At 37.8% G+C, this 18744-nt stretch overlaps 5 protein-coding genes across 5 annotated transcripts; 2 read left to right on the top strand and 3 right to left on the bottom strand.

Annotated features, from left to right (window-relative positions):
* The first annotated feature begins 1112 nt into the window (after positions 1-1112).
* On the top strand, positions 1113-5516 carry LOC104750769 (uncharacterized). The gene is made up of 4 exons (XM_087491259.1): positions 1113-1749; positions 2285-2538; positions 2641-3196; positions 3401-5516. Exons 2-4 carry the CDS (start codon positions 2287-2289, stop codon positions 5332-5334), a joined length of 2742 nt encoding a protein of 913 aa, XP_087347385.1. The 5' UTR covers positions 1113-1749; positions 2285-2286; the 3' UTR covers positions 5335-5516.
* Positions 5493-8129, bottom strand: LOC104750768 (putative pentatricopeptide repeat-containing protein At1g69350, mitochondrial). The gene is given in 2 exon segments (XM_010472616.3): positions 5493-6286; positions 6288-8129. Coding segments are annotated over 2 exon segments (2370 nt in total). The 5' UTR covers positions 7995-8129; the 3' UTR covers positions 5493-5623.
* Positions 8130-8175: 46 nt separating this feature from the next.
* LOC104750766 (uncharacterized) lies at positions 8176-12465 on the bottom strand. The gene is made up of 15 exons (XM_087491260.1): positions 11984-12465; positions 11380-11775; positions 11213-11290; positions 10975-11030; positions 10531-10650; positions 10353-10423; positions 10179-10272; positions 9735-9938; positions 9402-9653; positions 9170-9278; positions 8973-9040; positions 8810-8879; positions 8656-8730; positions 8462-8553; positions 8176-8370 (listed from the first exon to the last, which is right to left on the bottom strand). The coding sequence occupies exons 2-15, from the start codon at positions 11695-11697 to the stop codon at positions 8295-8297; spliced, it is 1683 nt and encodes a 560-aa protein (XP_087347386.1). The 5' UTR covers positions 11698-11775; positions 11984-12465; the 3' UTR covers positions 8176-8294.
* Positions 12399-14061, top strand: LOC104750765 (uncharacterized). The gene is made up of 2 exons (XM_010472614.3): positions 12399-12535; positions 12916-14061. Exon 2 carries the CDS (start codon positions 13024-13026, stop codon positions 13819-13821), a length of 798 nt encoding a protein of 265 aa, XP_010470916.2. The 5' UTR covers positions 12399-12535; positions 12916-13023; the 3' UTR covers positions 13822-14061.
* Positions 14025-14848, bottom strand: LOC104750764 (uncharacterized). Its single transcript, XM_010472613.3, has 3 exons — positions 14605-14848; positions 14448-14529; positions 14025-14359 (listed from the first exon to the last, which is right to left on the bottom strand). The coding sequence occupies exons 1-3, from the start codon at positions 14688-14690 to the stop codon at positions 14174-14176; spliced, it is 354 nt and encodes a 117-aa protein (XP_010470915.1). The 5' UTR covers positions 14691-14848; the 3' UTR covers positions 14025-14173.
* Positions 14849-18744: the final 3896 nt, after the last annotated feature.

The raw sequence follows: 18744 nt of genomic DNA, 5'->3' as shown, positions 1-18744 counted from the left end.
GAATGGAAAAAAATGTCTTTAATATATTATATATATATATATGATGGTCTACTATAAAATTAGGAGAAGTCATGGGAGGATATTATATATATATTTTTAATGCACGTATATATACAGAAACAGTTTTCTAATTGTGTTATGGATTAAAACTGAACATAAATGGTAAAAAAACTTCACATTAACTTTTTTTTTGTTTTGTTGAAGGTAAAAGGCAAAGGTAGAAAGGAGAAAAAAAAATGTTACCCGAATTAATGAAACAACGCGCTTTAGGTTTTAGCAAACAAATGGAGACGTAAACTCGATCTACACATGTTCCATCTTTCATCCTGTTGTTAAAGTAAGTACAAATATGCTTTTTTATTTTTAATTACCTTTTAAGAACACATTTAAGTAAAATAATATCTTTTTTTTTACTAGTTTTTTTTTTAAAATTAACGACGTCCGAGGGTTAAAAAAGCACAAGGAGAGAATCTAGTGGGTAAAATTATGTTTAATATCTTTAAATTTAGGTTGGTAAATATATAAAAATTTTATGTTAATCTGAAATACTCAAAGTAACGTACACAGTTTGGAAATTGATTCGCCGAGTCTATTTGAACGTTTCTTTTCTTAGGTCAAAGATGGAAGATTCCGACCATATCCTAGCTATAGCTATATGAGTTTTGATACATTTAATAAAAAATATATATATAGTGAAGCTACTGAAAACAACATTAACAATTAACACGACATATTAAAACCTGATTTGATATTATTTTTTATAATTTTAAAGTGTGTGTGAAATGGAACAAAATCTAATATAATTATTCATGATATACAAATCAACTACCACAAAAGTAAACAAGTTAAACTGTCAATTTTTTTTAATACACTAAACTATATAGTATGATCTAATGAAAAATTACAGGGACACTAATTAGTTTTCCTTTAACAATAATGAATTGCATTAAAAAAACATGAGAAAAAGCCACTTTAATAGTAATAATGAAACGTTAAAAAAAAAAAAAGAAAAAAAAAGAGAGAAGGTGACAAAAATATATCGAGTCTCTCTCTCTCTCTATGCTTCTGTTGTTTGTTTATAGAAGAAGCGTCGTTTCGTTTATTTTATTTTTATTTTTATGGGATCTCTTTCTCTCTCTCTACACCGAACTATATTACTCTCTCTCTTTCACTCTCAAATCAGAAAGAAATGAGAAAAACACCAAATCCGACAATAATAATAAAAAAATGGAATATAAAAGCTCTTAAATTCTTTTTTTTTTAATTTTATTTTTATGTTTTTATAGGCTTTCTTCTCTCTTTTTAATCAGAATCAGAATCAGAATCAGAATCAGAAGAGAGAGTAGTAACAGACAGATAGAGATATCTAGAGAAATATATAGAGAGAGAGAGAGAGTTGGCCCAGCAGCGGATCGACGATGAAGAAGACGATGATCATCTGATTCTCTCTCTGTTTTTCTCCTAGAGCTTTCTTCTCTCTTCGCTCTCCCACTTTAAGATTTCTTCTCTCTCCTTCTCCTTATTTTTAGTATTTTTCCCAGGAAATACATTTTTATTTTTTTTTGGGTTTTTATATATATATATATATATATATATTTCTCTCTCTCTCTCTCTCTCTCTCTCTCTCATTTGTACTATAATTTTTGGTCGCCGATTTGGGAGTGAGTGTAGAAACTAAAAAGATCTTTCTCTCTCTGTTTCTTATTATGAGCGATTGAGATTAGAGACGATTTTGTTATCATCTCACAGGTGAATCATAAATCTCTCTCTCTTATCTTTATGATTTTTGATTATTTTTAATCTTATTCATTATTCTCTTAAGCTTAGTTTCTCATTAATTTGAGATTAGAGAGGATTTATGTTTTAAGCATTTGACTGAAATCGATCTCTGCTTCTTTTTTGTTGTTTACTGTTCATTCATCGTACTTTTATGATTTTTTTTTTTCCTTTCAGATTTTTTTTTTTTATTTATTTGAAAGATCGCTTTAGATTTTAGCTTCATCACCTCTAATGGTGGCTCCAATTTTCTGGGAATTTTCTTTACCTATTTTTGAGCTTAACTTAGCTCTCTCAGATGTTATAGTTTTATTTTCTGATTTCATTGCTATGATAAAAAAAAATGTTAGTATATAATCTGATAATGTCGTCGTCGGTGACTTTTGTTTTGGAATTTGTGATCATAGCTGTTTTTAAGTATATAATTGATTTTTTTTTTTTTTTTTAAATCTGTTGGCTAAATAATAATAATAATACAGTAATTGTATATCTTTGTTTTTATATGGAGGAATGGGAGAAACAGTTCATTGTGAAAGCTTCTTACCCTCCTCCTCAATGAGGAGGGATTTAACTCAAGATTCAAACACTTCTTGTACCTTTTCTATGTTCCATCATGCTCGAGACCCAAAAAACAACTTGCCTTATGGTGGCCACCATTTTCATCATAATGCCAGAGCTTCTGCTACAGATTCTTCTTCTTCTTCTTACTCTGATTTTTTGAAACACACCATGCTTCAACACGAAGCCGTCTTCAAGAATCAGGTACCTCCTTATCTAATCATTGCTCCAAGATGTTTTTTATTTATTTATTGGTTTTATGTGTCTATTTAAATTTGATTTGACATTTTTTTTTTTTGTGTGCAGGTTTGTGAGCTTCATCGTTTGTATAGAACACAGAAGAGTTTGATGGATGAAGTAATAAAGGGAAAGACTTTTATTGATCTTATGACTTTTTCTGAGCGTACACCGGAAAGTGCCATTAAACGAGAGCTACCTGGGTTTCTTTTGGGGAGTGATGAAGGTAGCAGCTCTCTAGTTTGCAATGCTCCTGGTTTAAAGGACGGGGAGGAGGTGTTAGACATTAGGCCTGTCAAGGTTAGAAGAACAGTGATTGATCTTCAACTCCCTCCTCACGAGCATTCCAAAACAGAAGAAGATGACGAAGTTGAAGAAAAGCTCTTCTTCGAACGAGGGAGTGCTTCTCATCATCTCAACGACTCTTCTGGATCTTCTTTGTTTATGAAGAATCGAAATGGGTTAGCTGACTTGAACGAGCCACTCCAGTGCCAAGAATCAGTACCCGTCTCTTCTTCTTCCAGGGACTTGTATTCTTCTCTTTATGGAAGAAACATTGCAAATGTTCAGGGCCAGTCGTTGGATAAAAATACAAGTCAAAATGGTTGGATGGTTCTTGAAGCAGGTGAGATTTTTCATTTTCATTTGGTTTCTATACTGTTTTATGCCTTCTGCTCCATTTTTATGTGGGGAAGTTTTGGCAAAGAGTTCTTATGATGACATTGAATAATGTCTTTTGCTCATTGATTGGTTTGTGGATTGTGTTCTGATACAGTAACTTTTTTTATTTGCAAGTCTCTGATGTTTTTCTATGGCTGCATGGTTATAGGTCATGGCAAAAGCGTTCCACGAGACAAGTTATGTGTGCCTTCCCATTCCGTACAAGGTCTTTCAAACAGTGCATGCCAACCTCTGGGATATCCTTCAACTGATCAGCGGAAGTTGTCGGGCGAAAGAGCATCTTTTGAATGGGAAGCTCGTCAGAGGAATCCTGAAGTTTCCTATGATAGCTATGTGGAATCAAGTGTGGCATCAAATGCTCCAAGCTTGAATCATGGCTACCACCCTGAATCTGTCAGACCTTGGAGCCATTGGATTTCATCATGGGAGAACCGAAGTAGCAGTTCAGTTCAGAAGCCCGTGCCACTTCAGACGAGTCCAGTCTTCAATTTTAATACACAACCAAGAGCAGATGCGAGTTCTGAGATGAGAAGCCGTGATTTTGACCAAGTCTTTTCTTCAGGGTCGAAGGAAACTGCCTTTAATTTTCCATCAGGAAACTCTAACTATCTTAACAACGGCCCAAAAGGGGATGTTACAAATGGTTCTTTCAGTGAGGCTTTGAAGCATCGGAGTCTTGACAACCCTCAAGGACCAAAAAACCAGGAGTGCTTTGCTGGGTTGCCCTGGATAAAACCTAAGCCCCAAAACAATAATGGAATGACCAATGGTGGTTTGGATTTGAATGTGTCTGCAAATCAATTCATGGATGGATGTGATGTGGGTGACAGCTTAGATAATGTATATCCTCACAATGGTGGTTTGAGGTCTGTTTCATGTTCTAATGGCGCCAACTTGGGACATGTTAAAACGGCCGAGTCACAGAGTAGTAGAAAGATATTTGGTGTCCCGATCCCTCAGAAGCATTCTATTTGTGAGGAGCACCCTTTCCTTATTCCTTCTTCTGCCTCTATCACTAATCAACCCAAGAAAGTTAACACCTTGGTGAAGAGAAACCTCGATACCAACCTGCCATGTGAAGCCTCAGTTTCTGAAGCTGTCATCGTGGACAATGAAAAAGGTAAAAAAGCTGCCACTTACAGGCAGCATATTGACTTGAATTTCTGTGCTAACGAGGATGAAGATTCCAGCTTGTGTTCTACTCCAAGAGTGGAAACAAAAGCAACTACTTTGATAGATTTGGAAGCTCCCCCGAATCTTGAGAGTGAAGAAGAAGGGGAGAAAATTCCAGAGAAGAGAAGTGAAGACACTTGGGTATCTGAAGCTGGAGATTCAGTAGATGAATTTAGTAAGGCAGCTGCAGAAGCTATAGTCACCATCTCACTGTCTCACCATTGGCCCAATACTGATGAAGCTGCTTCCTCTTCGACCGATGCAGTTGCCAAGGACCCGCTCTCTTGGTTTGTGAACACAATAGCTTCTTGTGGAAATGATTTAGAGAAAAAGATTGCTTGTTTGGAAGCCAGAGATTGTGAAGGCTGCCGTGAAGAATGTTCTTCAGGGGAGTTTGATTATTTCGAGACAATGACTCTGAACTTACCCCAGACCAAAGAAGAAGACTACATGCCAAAGCCTTTGGTCCCAGAATATCTAAAATTCGATGAGACCGGTTGTATGGGTATCACAGCTAACCGGCCAAGAAGAGGACAAGCAAGACGGGGAAGACCAAGGCGGGATTTCCAAAGGGATATTCTCCCAGGGCTTGCTTCTCTGTCCAGGCTTGAAGTAACCGAAGATCTTCATATGTTTGAGGGACTTATGAAAGCCACATGCTACAACTGGAACTCAGGAGTGGCCCGAAGGAGCTCAAACCGAGGTGGATCTAGCCGAGGAAGAAAACGACTGGTCAGCAACATTGACAGAGCTCCGGTTTGCTCGTCTTTGGCACAGCCAGTTAATAACAACAGTGTACAAATGGTGGGATTGGAAGATAGGAGCCTTACTGGATGGGGAACTGCAACTCGAAGGCCAAGAAGACAAAGATGCCCAGCAAGTACTCCCCCAACTGTGATCTTGACGTAAAGTATTATTTTACTATTTGAGAAACATTGTAGAGGGAAAAAAACAGAGAAAATAACAATGGAGAAAACAGATGTTTTTATTATTCTAAATCACCCCTTGTTTGTGGGTGTTGGTTTCCCTTTGTATATCTTGTCCTCTCTTAGAAGGGCCAAAGAAAATAAAATAAAAACATGATTGATTTATATTAGGCTGGTTGGTTTACAAAATTTGCACCTCTGTTGTCTATTGGCTCAAAAACAATATACTGTATGTTCTTACATGGCTCTAACTAATAAATGATGTTAAGAATCTATGACATGTTCTGTAAATAGTCTGCATCAAGAGTTATATTCTGGAGACTCCCAAGAAACTTGTAAACTTCCTCTGTTTGGAAACAGGGTTCTTCCCCAGCTCCAAATCTGAAAACTTTCTTATCAATCTCAATCGCGCTGTACCCAGGAACTTTCTTGAGATTCAAACTCTTCATAGCCCTTCTCATTCTCTTGAATTCTTCCCATTCCCCTTCTTCACCATATACATTGGACAAGAGAGTATAATATCCTGTATCGTCAGTAACAATATCAGAAAGGTCATTTTTTATGGCTTTGACGATATCCATTCTCTGATGGATTCTGCATCCATTGACCAGAGAACCCCAAACGCTAGCATCAGCTAAGAAAGGCATATCCTTGATGGTTCTATATGCTTCTTCGAGTTCACCAGAACGGCTCAACAGGTCGATGAAACAGGCGAAATGCTCCGAGTTTGGTAAGATGCCAAAAGTTTTCATTAAGTTAAAGTAGCACCTCCCTTCTTCAACGGAACCAGAGTGACCACAAGCAGAGAGAATGTTCATGAAGACAACTTCGTTAGGTTTCGTTCCCGATCCTACCATTTGATTGAATGTAGATATGGCTGATCCTATCCGTCCGTGCATTCCATAGGCATTAATCATACTACTCCATGACACGATTACTCCTACTCGACATGGCCCTGAAGACTGTTTCAGCTGCGTTGAGATCTCCACATTTGGCATACATGTCGATTAGAGCTGTATCAGTGAAAAGATCCTTTAAACCGCAAAGAATGAGCTTGTGATGAACCCATTTCCCTTTATCCAGTGAACCTATGCTTGAGCACGCTTGAATGACCGCCAAAAATGTAACTTCATTCATCTCTAGACAGTTACGATACATATAGTCAAAGAGGTTAATTGCCTCCAAGGAGCTACCATTCTGTGAAAACCCGCAGAGCATTGAGTTCCATGTCACAACGCTCTTATGGTTTATTTGATCAAATACCATGCATGCTGAATTTACGAATCCACTTTTAGAGTACATGTCTATCACCGAGTTCTGCACAAACTCATTCGAAACATCAGTCCTTATAACATGTCCATGAATCTGTTTCCCTAGCGGAACTAAACCAGTATTCTCGCATGCAGAGATTGTGCTTGCCAAAGTGAACGAATCAGGTTTTATTCCCCGTGTCACCATCTGTCTGAACAAGCACAATGCCTTAATCAACATACCTTTGTGTGTATATAGGGATATAAGCGAGTTCCATGACACAATATTTTTATCACCAACCATACGTAAAACTGTCTCACAGTTGCTTAGTCTCCCGCATCCAGCGTACAGTTCAACTAAGGCCGGAGAAAGCGACTCATACTTCGGATCCAGCTCTCGTCTAACTACAAAACCATGCACCGACTTACCTTCTCTAATCAACCCAACCAATCCACAAGAGCTCAAAACGCTGTAAAGGGTAATCAAATTCGGCTCAACTCCAGACTTCAACATCTCACTGAAACTTCTCAATGCCTTTTCAGAGAACTTGCCTCGGTTGTAACTAGAAATCATTGCAGTCCACGAAACAGCATTCTTCTTGACAATCTTTTCAAAGATTCTCTCCGAACTAAACAAATCCCCGCACTTACTGTACATTGTAAGCAGAGAATTGCAAAGCATTTCATTAAAATCAAACATTTTTCTCGTTATCTGGCCATGAACTGATCTAGCGATCCTCAAACATCCAAGCTCAGCGCATCCTTCTACAATGCTGATCATCGTCACAGCATCAGGCTCAACACCATCATCAACCATGCATTTAAACATCCTCAATGCTTCTTCTACCTCGCCATTCTCAAGACAGCTAGAAACAAGAGTACTCCAAGCCACAAGATCCCTCACAGGCATTCCATCGAACACGTTCTCTGCATCACTTAAATTCCCCGTTTGGCCATACATACACAACAGAGACGTCTCTATCACAGCGTCGTCGTCTACACCGCTCTTGATAATCCTCCCGTGAACTTTCTTACCAACACCCAGATGCTCCTTAGAACCCGCACAAGCTCTCAAAACAGAAGGAAACACGAACTTGCTTATCTGGGTCTTCTCCAAAACCAACCTATGGTACAAATCAATGGCGGCGTCGAGTAAATGACACCAAACGTTGCATTTTATGAGAACGCCATACATGAACGAATCAGGGTAAGGAAAAGCTTCGAAGACTAGCCTAGACGAGTCTGGAGAACCCATGAAACCGTATGATTCTATGAGCTTTGTCACCGGAAGAGGGTCACGACGGAGACGACCAGTGACGAGGAGATGAGCATGAAGCTGACTTACTGATCTCAAGTTCGAACATGATCTAAACAATGGCATGTACTGCGTCATCTTCAGCTTATCAAGAACAAGAACATTAACAAACAGAGAAGTAAAAAAGACAAGTGTTTGGTTTTTTTTGTATGTTCTGCTGAGAAAATGGATTTATAAACAAGATTCAAAACATAGATTACATTAGAGGAAGACTTTATTTTTGCTCCCAGTAGTATCATCATCATCAACACAAAAAGAGTAGCTAAAAATCTCTGAGTAGATAAACATGAAAGAATGAAGAAATATTTGCACAAGAAAACACATACAAAGATGTAACTACTGAATAAAAGAGTAAGGAAACAGTTCTTGATTTATAGTTCATGGCCGTTGATAGACGTATTTTGTTCTTGGATCAACTATTAGACCTTTTCCTCCGTTAACTTCAAGATCATGCCTGTAAAATTTCACAAAACAACACTCAGTGGTTAAATCAAATCCAGAACTGAACAAACACTTTCAGAGGGTGAAGAGCAGGGTGAACTTACTGGAAAACAAAGTCTGGGATTGTTAGCTGCTCACGAGGAACATATCTGAACAGTTGCAGAAGTCGGTCTGCATATACTACTTTCTTCCAGACCTTATCGGATTTTTTCGGAATGGAACAAGGGAAAAGATAAGAGCAAATTAGAGACTTGTTTAGAATGAGTCGGGGTTTTTGGGAGAAAAGCTGGGACTTTACCACATTATCAACAAACACTTGCATAGCTAAGATTGTAGCCTTCAAGTGGAAAGTTGGATGAAGAACGTAGATCGCCTGGACGAAGCAGAAATGATCAGGATTAAGACGAGGAGGAACCTTCGCTAATGAGATTGAGTATGTGTCATTTTCATACCTGAAGGTTACGTTGGTGTTTGCGACCAAGTATTTGTTCTAATCTTTTCATCCATCCTAAATCTGGTTGGCTGTTCATTCACATGGCAAAATATCAAACCCATAAAAGCAAAAAATGTTATTAAATTTCATAAAGCACTTGTCAAGACTAGGAATCAACTTACACTTGTAAAGATGCTGCGGAATGGAAATAGACAATCGAGTAAGGCTTTTGTATCACTGGTTCAAATTCCTGTAAATTTGCACCAATTGCAGTATCGCCAGACACCATATAAAGTCAAATAAAATCAATACAAGATGGTTTCAGAGACTGTGTTGTAGTGAGTTGGAGAACCATCGAGGTATGCGATTTTGTGCTTACCTTTATAACATAAAGCACAAAACGCTCCAGATCAAGACATCGCAGCAAAAAGTGAGCTCCTACAACAACCATTACTGGATGACCCTCGGTGTCAACACCACCACGGTAGCTGAAGAAATATAAAAGAGGGCTCTGTCAATATCTATTCCATTATACATTGGCTCAAGTATAAAGTGAACTTATGCAAGGCAAAGCGAGAGAAAAAAAAATCCAAGGACATAGAGAACCATACACAATTTTCATCTCTGCAATTTCAGAAAGGTTGAGAGAATTAGCTTTCGCTAGGTATCGTGAATGAAGTGAGTATTCCTCTGCAGCAGACAGAGGGGGTCCTCCTAGATCACCAAATCCTAGTAATTTAACAAAATTGAATCCACTTTGTGCTTGTGCAGTCTTCTCCCATTGTTCTTTGCGCCTTTCATCTGGATCTTTAATCAAGGACATAAAGGCCGGATCCAAATACGAATCAAGATGATTCGAGTTCCTGAAATCATATGGCTATCAATAGAGTGAAAAGTAGTAAGACAATTAACTGCAAAGAGAGTAGCAGTCAGAGATCACCAACCTGCGTAACAAAGTAAGATCAGTAGTAGGGCGCTCTAGTGGAGTTGGAAAAGATCTGGGTGAAGGTTTATTTGGCAGCGCCTGTATTCTGATTTTACGTTCGTCTATAACCGTCTCACCATTTTCATCGCCAACATCAGCCGGGAGCTTTGAGATGGCAACCTCTTCCTCATGTTCATCCCGAGGAAAGTAAAGTGGAAGTAATCTACATTTAGAGAGTCAAACTTTAGCAACGGTAGACAATGCTTCTGCATCACATAACTATAAGCAACTATGGTATGTGTGAATTAATATACATTGCCAGCAGTTAGTACATACTATGGTCTTTGTGTAAATAATTCTAAACGCACTGGTTGTTAAAAATGAAAAAACAGCAAATCAATTACTACGATAACACAAAATAAGTAAAGGCTTTCGCAAACCAGTTGCAGAAAATTAAAGATACCTTTTGTATATCTCCGTATCCGAGGATGTGGTGGTGCAGAAAACAACAGCACTAATTTTATCCTTTTGCTTCTCTAGAAAGCGGCGTACAGTTCCTAAAAACCGCACAACACACGAGTTGGAAACTCAAAAGTCACTCATCGAAGGTAAAGAGACTGTTTAAGAACTATCTTACTTATGGCAACATGAGCAGCTGGTTCACGTGGATAGTTTTTGGCTTCTGTGTATATACAGCCCATAGCGATACTGCAATGATGTATGCAAACCAAAATCAAATTCTTGAGTTTAGGAATGAAAGAAATCACAACATGACTAAAGAATCTGATGAAAAACTGGAATTTCACTTCACACACCTTTGAAGCCCACCATCTATGAGAAGCTCCAGACAAGATCTATAGCAGTGACTTAGAGCATTCTCAGCAGCTGTATGATACTTTACTGCATACTTGGGTCCTACTGTATGGATAACCCTCCTGAACAAGAGACAAAAAAAAAATTTGGAGTTGGGGATTATTTAAGGCATAAACCTATTCCGCATTCCAAATTAAAGTCGCACCGAATGTTTGATATTTAAGAGATAACATAATGGAGTATTCTTAATTAAAAAATTCCTTAGAAATCACAGGATGACGTATTCACAGAGCATGAAATTACTGTACACAGTAAACAAGGGAGAAGCTCTATCATAGGGACTAGATCGAGCAGAGACTAGATTCAAGGAGCATATTTTCTTTCTGTTTTTGTCCTCTAGGTGAATAATGAATTTATCTTAAATCGTTTTCTTCATCACCAGTTACCTCGCTGGTAGATCATAGGCATTTGTTACTTTTGCCATTCCTGTCCTGCATCCACCCTGTAACGAAACAAAGAATAAGAGAAAAATCATCAATCACGCAACCATCTAAAAGAGAATACATAACATATATAAATTTAGAAATCCACATGATCTACCAGCGAGGTGACTGGTGATGAAGAAAACGATTTAAGATAAATTCATTAAGATAAATCCACATGAGTGAAAGAAAGTGTTTGTACCAACGTAGCACATTGTTCTGCAAGGCCAGGTCCAGCAGCCACATGTAGACCAGGACTGCTATGTGCCTCATCCAAGGTCTGTCCTCCAATTCAAAGAAAATCGATCATATCAAAAAGACGCACATTACTTTCAGAAAAGCAAAGCTAATTTCATGATCACACCTTACCTCATTTGTCGAATTCACAACAGCATCAACCTCAAGGTTCCACGGTTCTCCTCTCCACAGGTAAATTCTTGAATTTATCTCGTGATCAACAGGAAACTTAGATACCATCCCATTCCCACTACTTCCTGCTTCAGAAGAAGAAGCCAAAGGATTTGCGTAACGCGGATTAGAATTTGCTGGATCTCCTGTTTCACCCTCCGACCTCTGTTCAACATCACTCCACCGTGGGATTTGATCCAAAGTCACAACGTAATCACCACTCTCTGTTGGAGTTCCTCCACGAGGTGTTGTCGCCGTGGGAATGGCCTGATACATCATCGCAGATCACACAAGAAACCACCCTTATTGCCTCTCCCCCTCTCGATAAAGAGGGTTTTCACAAGACTTTGTATGTTCCTAATGAACAAACATTTACATGAAATTAGAGTCAGCAAGTTTGAAAATTTACAATGATAAAGTAAAATTACGTATACAATCATCGGAATTAGATAATCAGATCGTACTAATGCAAACCTAATAAATTCAAAATCAATCCAATCCCAAGTAACGAAACTACCAGAGAGTGTTAGAAACCGAGAGGTCGTGAGGTCGAGGAATCATTCACCTGAAATTTGTGAAATTGATTCACGAGAAAACGAATCGGACGGTACCCTAATCTGAAATCAACTTCATGTCGTCGTCGCTAGAAGAGAAACCAAATTCAACAACTGTGAATTTTAGATGGATCGATGATGATGAGGTTAGTGGAAGAAGAAGAAGAAGAAGAAAACATCAAAACCAGCTACGAAATTGAGTTGTCGTTTAAGCGAATATACCTTCAAAAGCCACTAGGACCCTCTCACTCGTCAAGAAGGTTTTGATATAAAATATTACCCCCAAGTCAGTGCCGTTTAAAACCGTCACAGTCACGGGAGCTCACGCCGGTGGCACGTGCAGATCTGACGACGTCGTTTTTTGCGTGTCTTCTTTTGCGTTTCGCCATTAAAATAGAAAAAAATAAAGCATCACGGTGGATCAACGAAGGAGAGAAAGAGAGAAAGAGAGAGGCTTTTCTTCTTCTTCTTCTTCTTCTTCTTCTTCTTCTTCTTCTCCTCTTCCCCTTCTCCGATCTTTTCTATTTAATGCATCTGCGTATTTTAATTCGAAAGAGTTAACGGTAAGTAAAGTTCAATCGTTTGTAATGTTTCCATGTATTAAGGAACCTAAAAAAATCGAATTTTTAAAACCTAGATTGATCTGTTTTGATCTATGGCGTCTTCTGCATCTGATTGCCATGCGAATTTTTTTTTTTGGTTTGACATTGTTCTGATCTGTATCATGTTTCAATTGTTCATGTCCCCGTAACTTAGTTTTTTTTTAAAGTTGCTACCTTTAATTCGAAAACAGCTTTGAGAATTTAGGTAATGCTCATCTGTTGAAAAGAGAATAATGCTGCTGCACGGACATATACGTTTATTTGTATATTCAATGTTAATTCTGAAAGTGTGGTACTTTTTTCGTATATGCTGTTTGCTAAACTAGCTATGATTCTTCCAGGTTGGTAAAAAAATGATGGGTATTGGTCAAAGAAGCTCTTTTCGAATTGGGAGGGTTACTGGGTAATGTTTGGTACAGTGGCTCAGTTTTAAAATTTTTGATCAAAAAATGTGGAGCTTTGCGTCGAATGTTATTGGGAGTATGGGGCTTAAAAAGTCTCCTAACGATCCAGCTCAGGCCTCCTCACAATGCTCGGATGACGAGGTTTCGAATGTTAGCAGGGATGAAGAAGGGTTAGAATGCCCTATTTGTTGGGAATCTTTCAACATTGTTGAGAATGTTCCTTATGTGTTATGGTGTGGTCATACTCTTTGCCAGAATTGTGTGTTTGGGCTTCAGTCTGCTGTCTTGAGACTTTCGAGTCAAGATATCAGGATTCCATTCTTCGTTTCGTGCCCGTGGTGTCAGTTGCTGTCAATCAGGATCGTCTACACGGGCAATCTTAAGTTCCCTCGGAAAAATTTCTTCCTTCTCTGGATGGTTGAGAGTCTGAATGGTGACAGGACAAGTCAAGGTTCCTTGCTCAGCGATAACCACCAATCTGTTTTGACTCCGAGGTGTAGTAGCATGTCACTGGGAAACCAAAGCAGCAACAACAGTTTGATTGCGACGCCTTTATTGCGTAACCAGTCTACAGAACGTTTGCCACATCATGACCATAGTAGCCAGCCAAGCAGACAACACTTCTCTTTTCACAAATCTCTTGATTTCTTCATCTCTTTCACTTCCAAGTTTCCATTTGTGATAATCTTCCTTCTAATCGTATTCTTTGCTATACCTGGTAGCCTCATCATTCTTGCCCTTTACTTCCTCCTTACAATACTTTTCGCTGTTCCAGCTGGTCTGGTACTATATTTTGCTTACCCTATTCTAGAAAGGTTGGTAAATGAAATAACATCATCATGAGTTTTTGAGTTTATGATGGAACCCCTTTTTTAGCATTTGGAGTCTTTTGATGGTCAGAACTCAGAAGAAGGTTTCTTGATTTGTGGTAGTTTTGCACCTTTTTAAAATAATATATTTATTGTAAGCTTGAGCATTGTATTTTGTGATTTTGAACTCTTGGTTCTAATATTGTTGTGAAACTGTCTAAAGTTTTGGTTTGCAGATTTGTTGCTCATAATGGATCACATGAGTGTTATCTCACTTATACTCTTATAGCTAAACAACTTATATTTGTGTCTGCCTTTTACATGTTTGACCATTGTTATCAGCAGTTAAGAATGTTTGCTTTACATTTTCCTGCAACTTGCAAGATTCAGAGACATGTAGAGGGGTTCTTTCCAGTTGCTCTCATGAGGTTTGCTTTCTCCCTAACCTTCAACTCTTCTTTCACTCGACTCTCATAGGCATGTGCTCTTGCACTTGCAACGATCATCTCAATGCGTTCATTGTCATCTCTGAATCTCTCTATCGCCTTCAACTTTGTTTTTTCTACCCCTCTCTACACATTCAAAGCATCGATTAGATCTTTAGTGTATGCAAGAATCAGTTTTTGGAACCAAATGAAAGAGATTAAAAGGAAAAGACACCTCTGTTCTGTGAAGCTTTCTCTTTCCCTTTTTCCTCTTCTTATCTTCCCATGAGACAATCTTCTCGCTTAGCTTCTCATACCTGCAAATCTTCAACCCATTAGGCTCTTAACAACGATTTAAATAGGACGTTGAAGAAAGAAAAACAAAAACACACTTCATTCTTGTTTTTACTATCTCTGTTTGATCCACTGCAGCTGCCACAGGTACAGGTTTTGCTCGTTGCTCCCTTGTTTCATTCATAACGCTACAGTTTGTTCAGAATTGAAATTTTGGTCAGTACCATCAACTAATATATAGATATAGATATATATTGCATTCCGGGGCAAGGAAGGTGTAGTTTGTAGAGGCTGCTTAAGCAATACCTTTCCCTTAAATTCAAGTCATAAGCTTTGGGGTTTATCATACTATTTCCAATTTGTATTAATATATCCATAGAGAGAGTCATCTGATTTTGTCACGTCAGCTTAATATTCGTGTACGCTCGTGTGTTTGCTATGTCTATATTCTATATACCAGATTCAAATACTTTGGTTAGAAGTTGTTGTTGGAATAAGCTTGAAGATAGCTTGAGGTGCAAGCTATACCAATCCTACCGAGTTATGAAATTAGGATTAATTCTATTTAGGAGTTATCTTAATATGTTAGTTTACTGGTTTAGAATATGAAAGTTGTCAACTTGAGCAATTGTTATAAATACCAAGAAAACGTTTTATGAAGAAGTGCGCGTCTTAGGGTATTCTTGAGAGATGCACACAAGGTGTGTGGCGTCGCCCCATCAATAAGATAGAGGTCTTTTGATGGTATTGTTGAAGTTTTATTTCTAATTAATGGATTCTGGACTTGGTCCCGGGGATGTAGGTTATCCGAACCCCAATAACAAAGCTTGTGTCTTGTTTACTATTATGCTCTTCTATACACGCACATGAACGTCTAGTACTTCAACATATATAGATCTAGCCACATATCTGTGCTTTATTTGGTATCAGAGCCTATAGAAAATTGTTCTAGTTTTGGGTGTGATCCTGGATTTGTGGCTAGCGGAGAATGCATATGAGAAGGTAGAGAGTATTTATGAAGGGGCAGAATAAATCACAAACTCTCATAAAGGGTTTGTTCTATCAGAGTTGTATGAAGACCGCAACTAATTTGCTTGTTTCTATTACTGTCGTCAGGACACGATTGAGAAGAAAAGAGTTTTACTGACATGGGCTTGAAAAGAAAGGTTAAGTGGATGAGAATTATTGTGTTCATAAACGTGTGTAAGAGGAGAATAAAATTGTGAATGTGACAGATAGGAACAAAGACTCATGGATTGTGTAATTTGAAACAGTAGAAATCATTCGTGTTCGTGGGGTTTTTGTTGTTAGTTTGTCTGCTCTAAGACTTAGAAGATACAAGAGATTGGTTTGTTATGGCTGGCTTACTGAACCAAGAGCTATGTTTATTAAGAGAAGAAGATAGCATGGGCTTGGATTTTTGGGTTTCAATGGCTATCAAGATGTTAAATCAACGATGGTGAAATTGGTGTTGACAAAGTCGATCCTCTACTCCACAACAACGTGTGGGATATAATTGCAAAATTAAAGATTTGAGTCTTCATCTCCATCATCAACAGAGGAGCTGCTGTGAGAGTAGACATGAAACTGAAGTTAGAGTTTCATGGAGTCTCTAAAAAATTGAAAGAAGATGATCCAGGGAGAGAAGGCTTACCAGAGATCGTCTTAACAGGTGAAGGCTGTAGTGCTTATTAAAGAAGCAGTCATAGAGTTTGTGACATGATCTTGCAGGACAGATTTGACAAAGAAAAAAAGTGGTTAGTCTCTGTGAAAAAAACTTGAAGATCATAAGTCATTGAATGAGCTGTCACAAAGGGCTGTGAAGAAGTTACCTGGAAAGTTGTGGAGCCCTGATAAGGGTGATTGGTTCCAGGTGGAGCAGCTTATGAACGCTCCAAAGAGAACTTGGCAGAGAATCACCTAAGACCTTGAGGTTGGAGGAACTGATCAAGCAGAGGTGATTCAAGGCTGTAATCTTTCTTGAAGATTTCTGAAACTGGGTTGAAAGGGATGCATGTTTCAGGTGGAGAAACTGTGTCCATGTAGAAACAAAATATATAAGGAGAATTGAGGTTTCTCAAGAAAATTTCAGAAATTGTGATGGAGGAGCTAAGGGTGAAAGCAATTGGTGAGATAACTTCTTACCCAAGGGTCGTCGGAATTGATTGAACAAGATCACATGGGAGAAGCAATAAAGTTTGCTAGTGACGACAAGGTGGAGAGCTCATCACCTTAAATGGATTCAAAATTGAAACTTTTAAGTTTCAATATTTCTGGCAATTCTTAGAAGATCTTAATCATTAAGTGTCAAGAAGAGACATGAGAGAGATTAGAGGTTACCTGAGATGAAAGGTGATGATGGTACCGGAAAAGGTGACAGTCCGACGACGATGACGAGGAAGCTTCACACGCGTCGGTGGATAAGGAAGAGTTGTGGTTGTCTTCTTGAAGGAAGAACGTGTGGTAGCTTTCAACGGAGGGAGTCGTCAGAGAACGTACGGTGGTAGTCGACTTCACAGAAGATGTTTCGTCGGAGAAGACGAAGGAGCTGCGATTGATCCATTGGAGGAGATGAAGTTGATGTCTCAAAGTCTTCGGTAAAGACGTTTCGTCAGAAATGATGGAGGAAGGCACCAGAGTTGTTGCAGAGGATCGCCGGAGGAGATGGTGATCCTGTGGTGTTCAGCTTCACGGGAAGGGAGAAAGAGATGACGTCGTTGTGTGATTTTTGCCAAAAAAAGGTGGAGTGTGTTGTTGGGTTTGGCAAAACCACACTTATTGGACCTTGTTGGGCCAGACGAAAATTGACATTAAGAGAAGAGGTGAAGGTTCTAGAGCTCATGTACACATATATATTATTATTGTGTCGGATCATAGGCATCTTATTTGGCATGAGAGATTTGGAAGAAAATCAATTCAAGGTTAAGAGGAGAATGTTGGAATAAGCTTCAAGATAACTTGAGGTGTAAGCTATACCAATCCTACCGAGTTATGGAATTAGGATTAATTCTATTTAGGAGTTATCTAAATATGTTAGTTTACTGGTTTAGAATATGAAAGTTGTCAACTCTAGGGTTGAGCAATTGTTATAAATATCAAGAAAGCGTTTTATGAAGAAGTGCGCGTCTTAGGGTATTCTTGAGAAATGCACACAAGGTGTGTGGCGTCGCCCCATCAATAAGATAGAAGTCTTTTGATGGTATTGTTGAAGTTCTATTTCTTATTAATGGATTCTGGACTTGATCCCGGAGATGTAGGTTATCCAAACCCCAATAACAAAGCTTATATCTTGTTTACTATTATGCTCTTCTATACACACACATGAACGTCTAGTACTTCAACATATATATATCTAGCCACATATATGTGCTTTAGTTGTTACAGGTCTCATCACGTATTCAGAAAATTTAAGGTACTTGTATTTAATTCGTATCTGTACAGATAAGCTACTCTATTATAATGTCAAATTCATAACATCAATCTATGTCTAATTCGAGTAGTTTGAAAAATTATATAATTATCATTTGAATTTAGTTGGTGACCATTTCATACTAGATACAAAAATGATATATAAGCTAAAGATAAATGAAAACATCAAAAGTTATCTTTTTTATTTATGAAGATACACTGTAATTAAATTTGGTGAATTTTTTGTCTATATAAATTATAGTCATTTATTATTTTATTTTGAATAACAGCTAATATTACACTCAATCAGATTATTTACCTTTTGGGATATCATGACTAAACATATTTTAGCTGTAAAACATTATCTTCTCTATCAACTTATTTTTAGATATGATACAAAAAAATTTATTTGGCATTCAACTGATTTTACAGCTTGTCTAGTATATTAGATAAGATTTTGTGAAAAAAGTTCCTTTTGTTTTTCCTTAAAATAAGATTTGCTAGTTAGAGGTAAGATATTTTATTGGTTGTATCTTTAGAGTAATTCTAAGGTCGAATACATTTTTTGTAAGATTTTTATCAAGCTCATATTTGAGGCAAAATAAAAAGAAACACTAATCAAACTTGGTGGACACCTAGGTTGTATGGAAACAAAAACAGATACAGTAGAAGCAAAACATTTTGGAAACAGGAAACATTTTTTTCTAAAATTAAGAAATGGAAACATTTTGAAAATGTATGTATATATATCTGGATATATGTGTGTATATATAATAAAACACCAAACATTAAACCTATATCAAAAGGAATATTTGAAACAACACAAATTC

Source organism: Camelina sativa, chromosome 16 (genome assembly GCF_030686135.1).
Source record: "Camelina sativa cultivar CO46 ecotype springtype chromosome 16, ASM3068613v1".
Classification (NCBI taxonomy): Eukaryota; Viridiplantae; Streptophyta; class Magnoliopsida; order Brassicales; family Brassicaceae; genus Camelina; species Camelina sativa.
Note: the sequence above shows the minus strand (reverse complement) of the source record. Positions and strands in the feature narration are given on the sequence as shown.

Coding starts and splice junctions, on each gene's coding strand:
- LOC104750769 (XM_087491259.1), top strand. CDS start 2,287: ATGGGAGAAACAGTTCATTGTGAAAGCTTCTTACCCTCCTCCTCAATG. Junction 2,539..2,640: donor AAGCCGTCTTCAAGAATCAG/GTACCTCCTTAT, acceptor TTTTGTGTGCAG/GTTTGTGAGCTTCATCGTTT. Junction 3,197..3,400: donor TTGGATGGTTCTTGAAGCAG/GTGAGATTTTTC, acceptor GCATGGTTATAG/GTCATGGCAAAAGCGTTCCA.
- LOC104750766 (XM_087491260.1), bottom strand. CDS start 11,697: ATGATGTATCAGGCCATTCCCACGGCGACAACACCTCGTGGAGGAACT. Junction 11,031..11,212: donor CAGAACAATGTGCTACGTTG/GTACAAACACTT, acceptor GTTTCGTTACAG/GGTGGATGCAGGACAGGAAT. Junction 8,371..8,461: donor ATCCCAGACTTTGTTTTCCA/GTAAGTTCACCC, acceptor GAAATTTTACAG/GCATGATCTTGAAGTTAACG.
- LOC104750765 (XM_010472614.3), top strand. CDS start 13,024: ATGTGGAGCTTTGCGTCGAATGTTATTGGGAGTATGGGGCTTAAAAAG.
- LOC104750764 (XM_010472613.3), bottom strand. CDS start 14,690: ATGAATGAAACAAGGGAGCAACGAGCAAAACCTGTACCTGTGGCAGCT. Junction 14,530..14,604: donor ATAGTAAAAACAAGAATGAA/GTGTGTTTTTGT, acceptor GAAGATTTGCAG/GTATGAGAAGCTAAGCGAGA. Junction 14,360..14,447: donor GAAAGCTTCACAGAACAGAG/GTGTCTTTTCCT, acceptor TTGAATGTGTAG/AGAGGGGTAGAAAAAACAAA.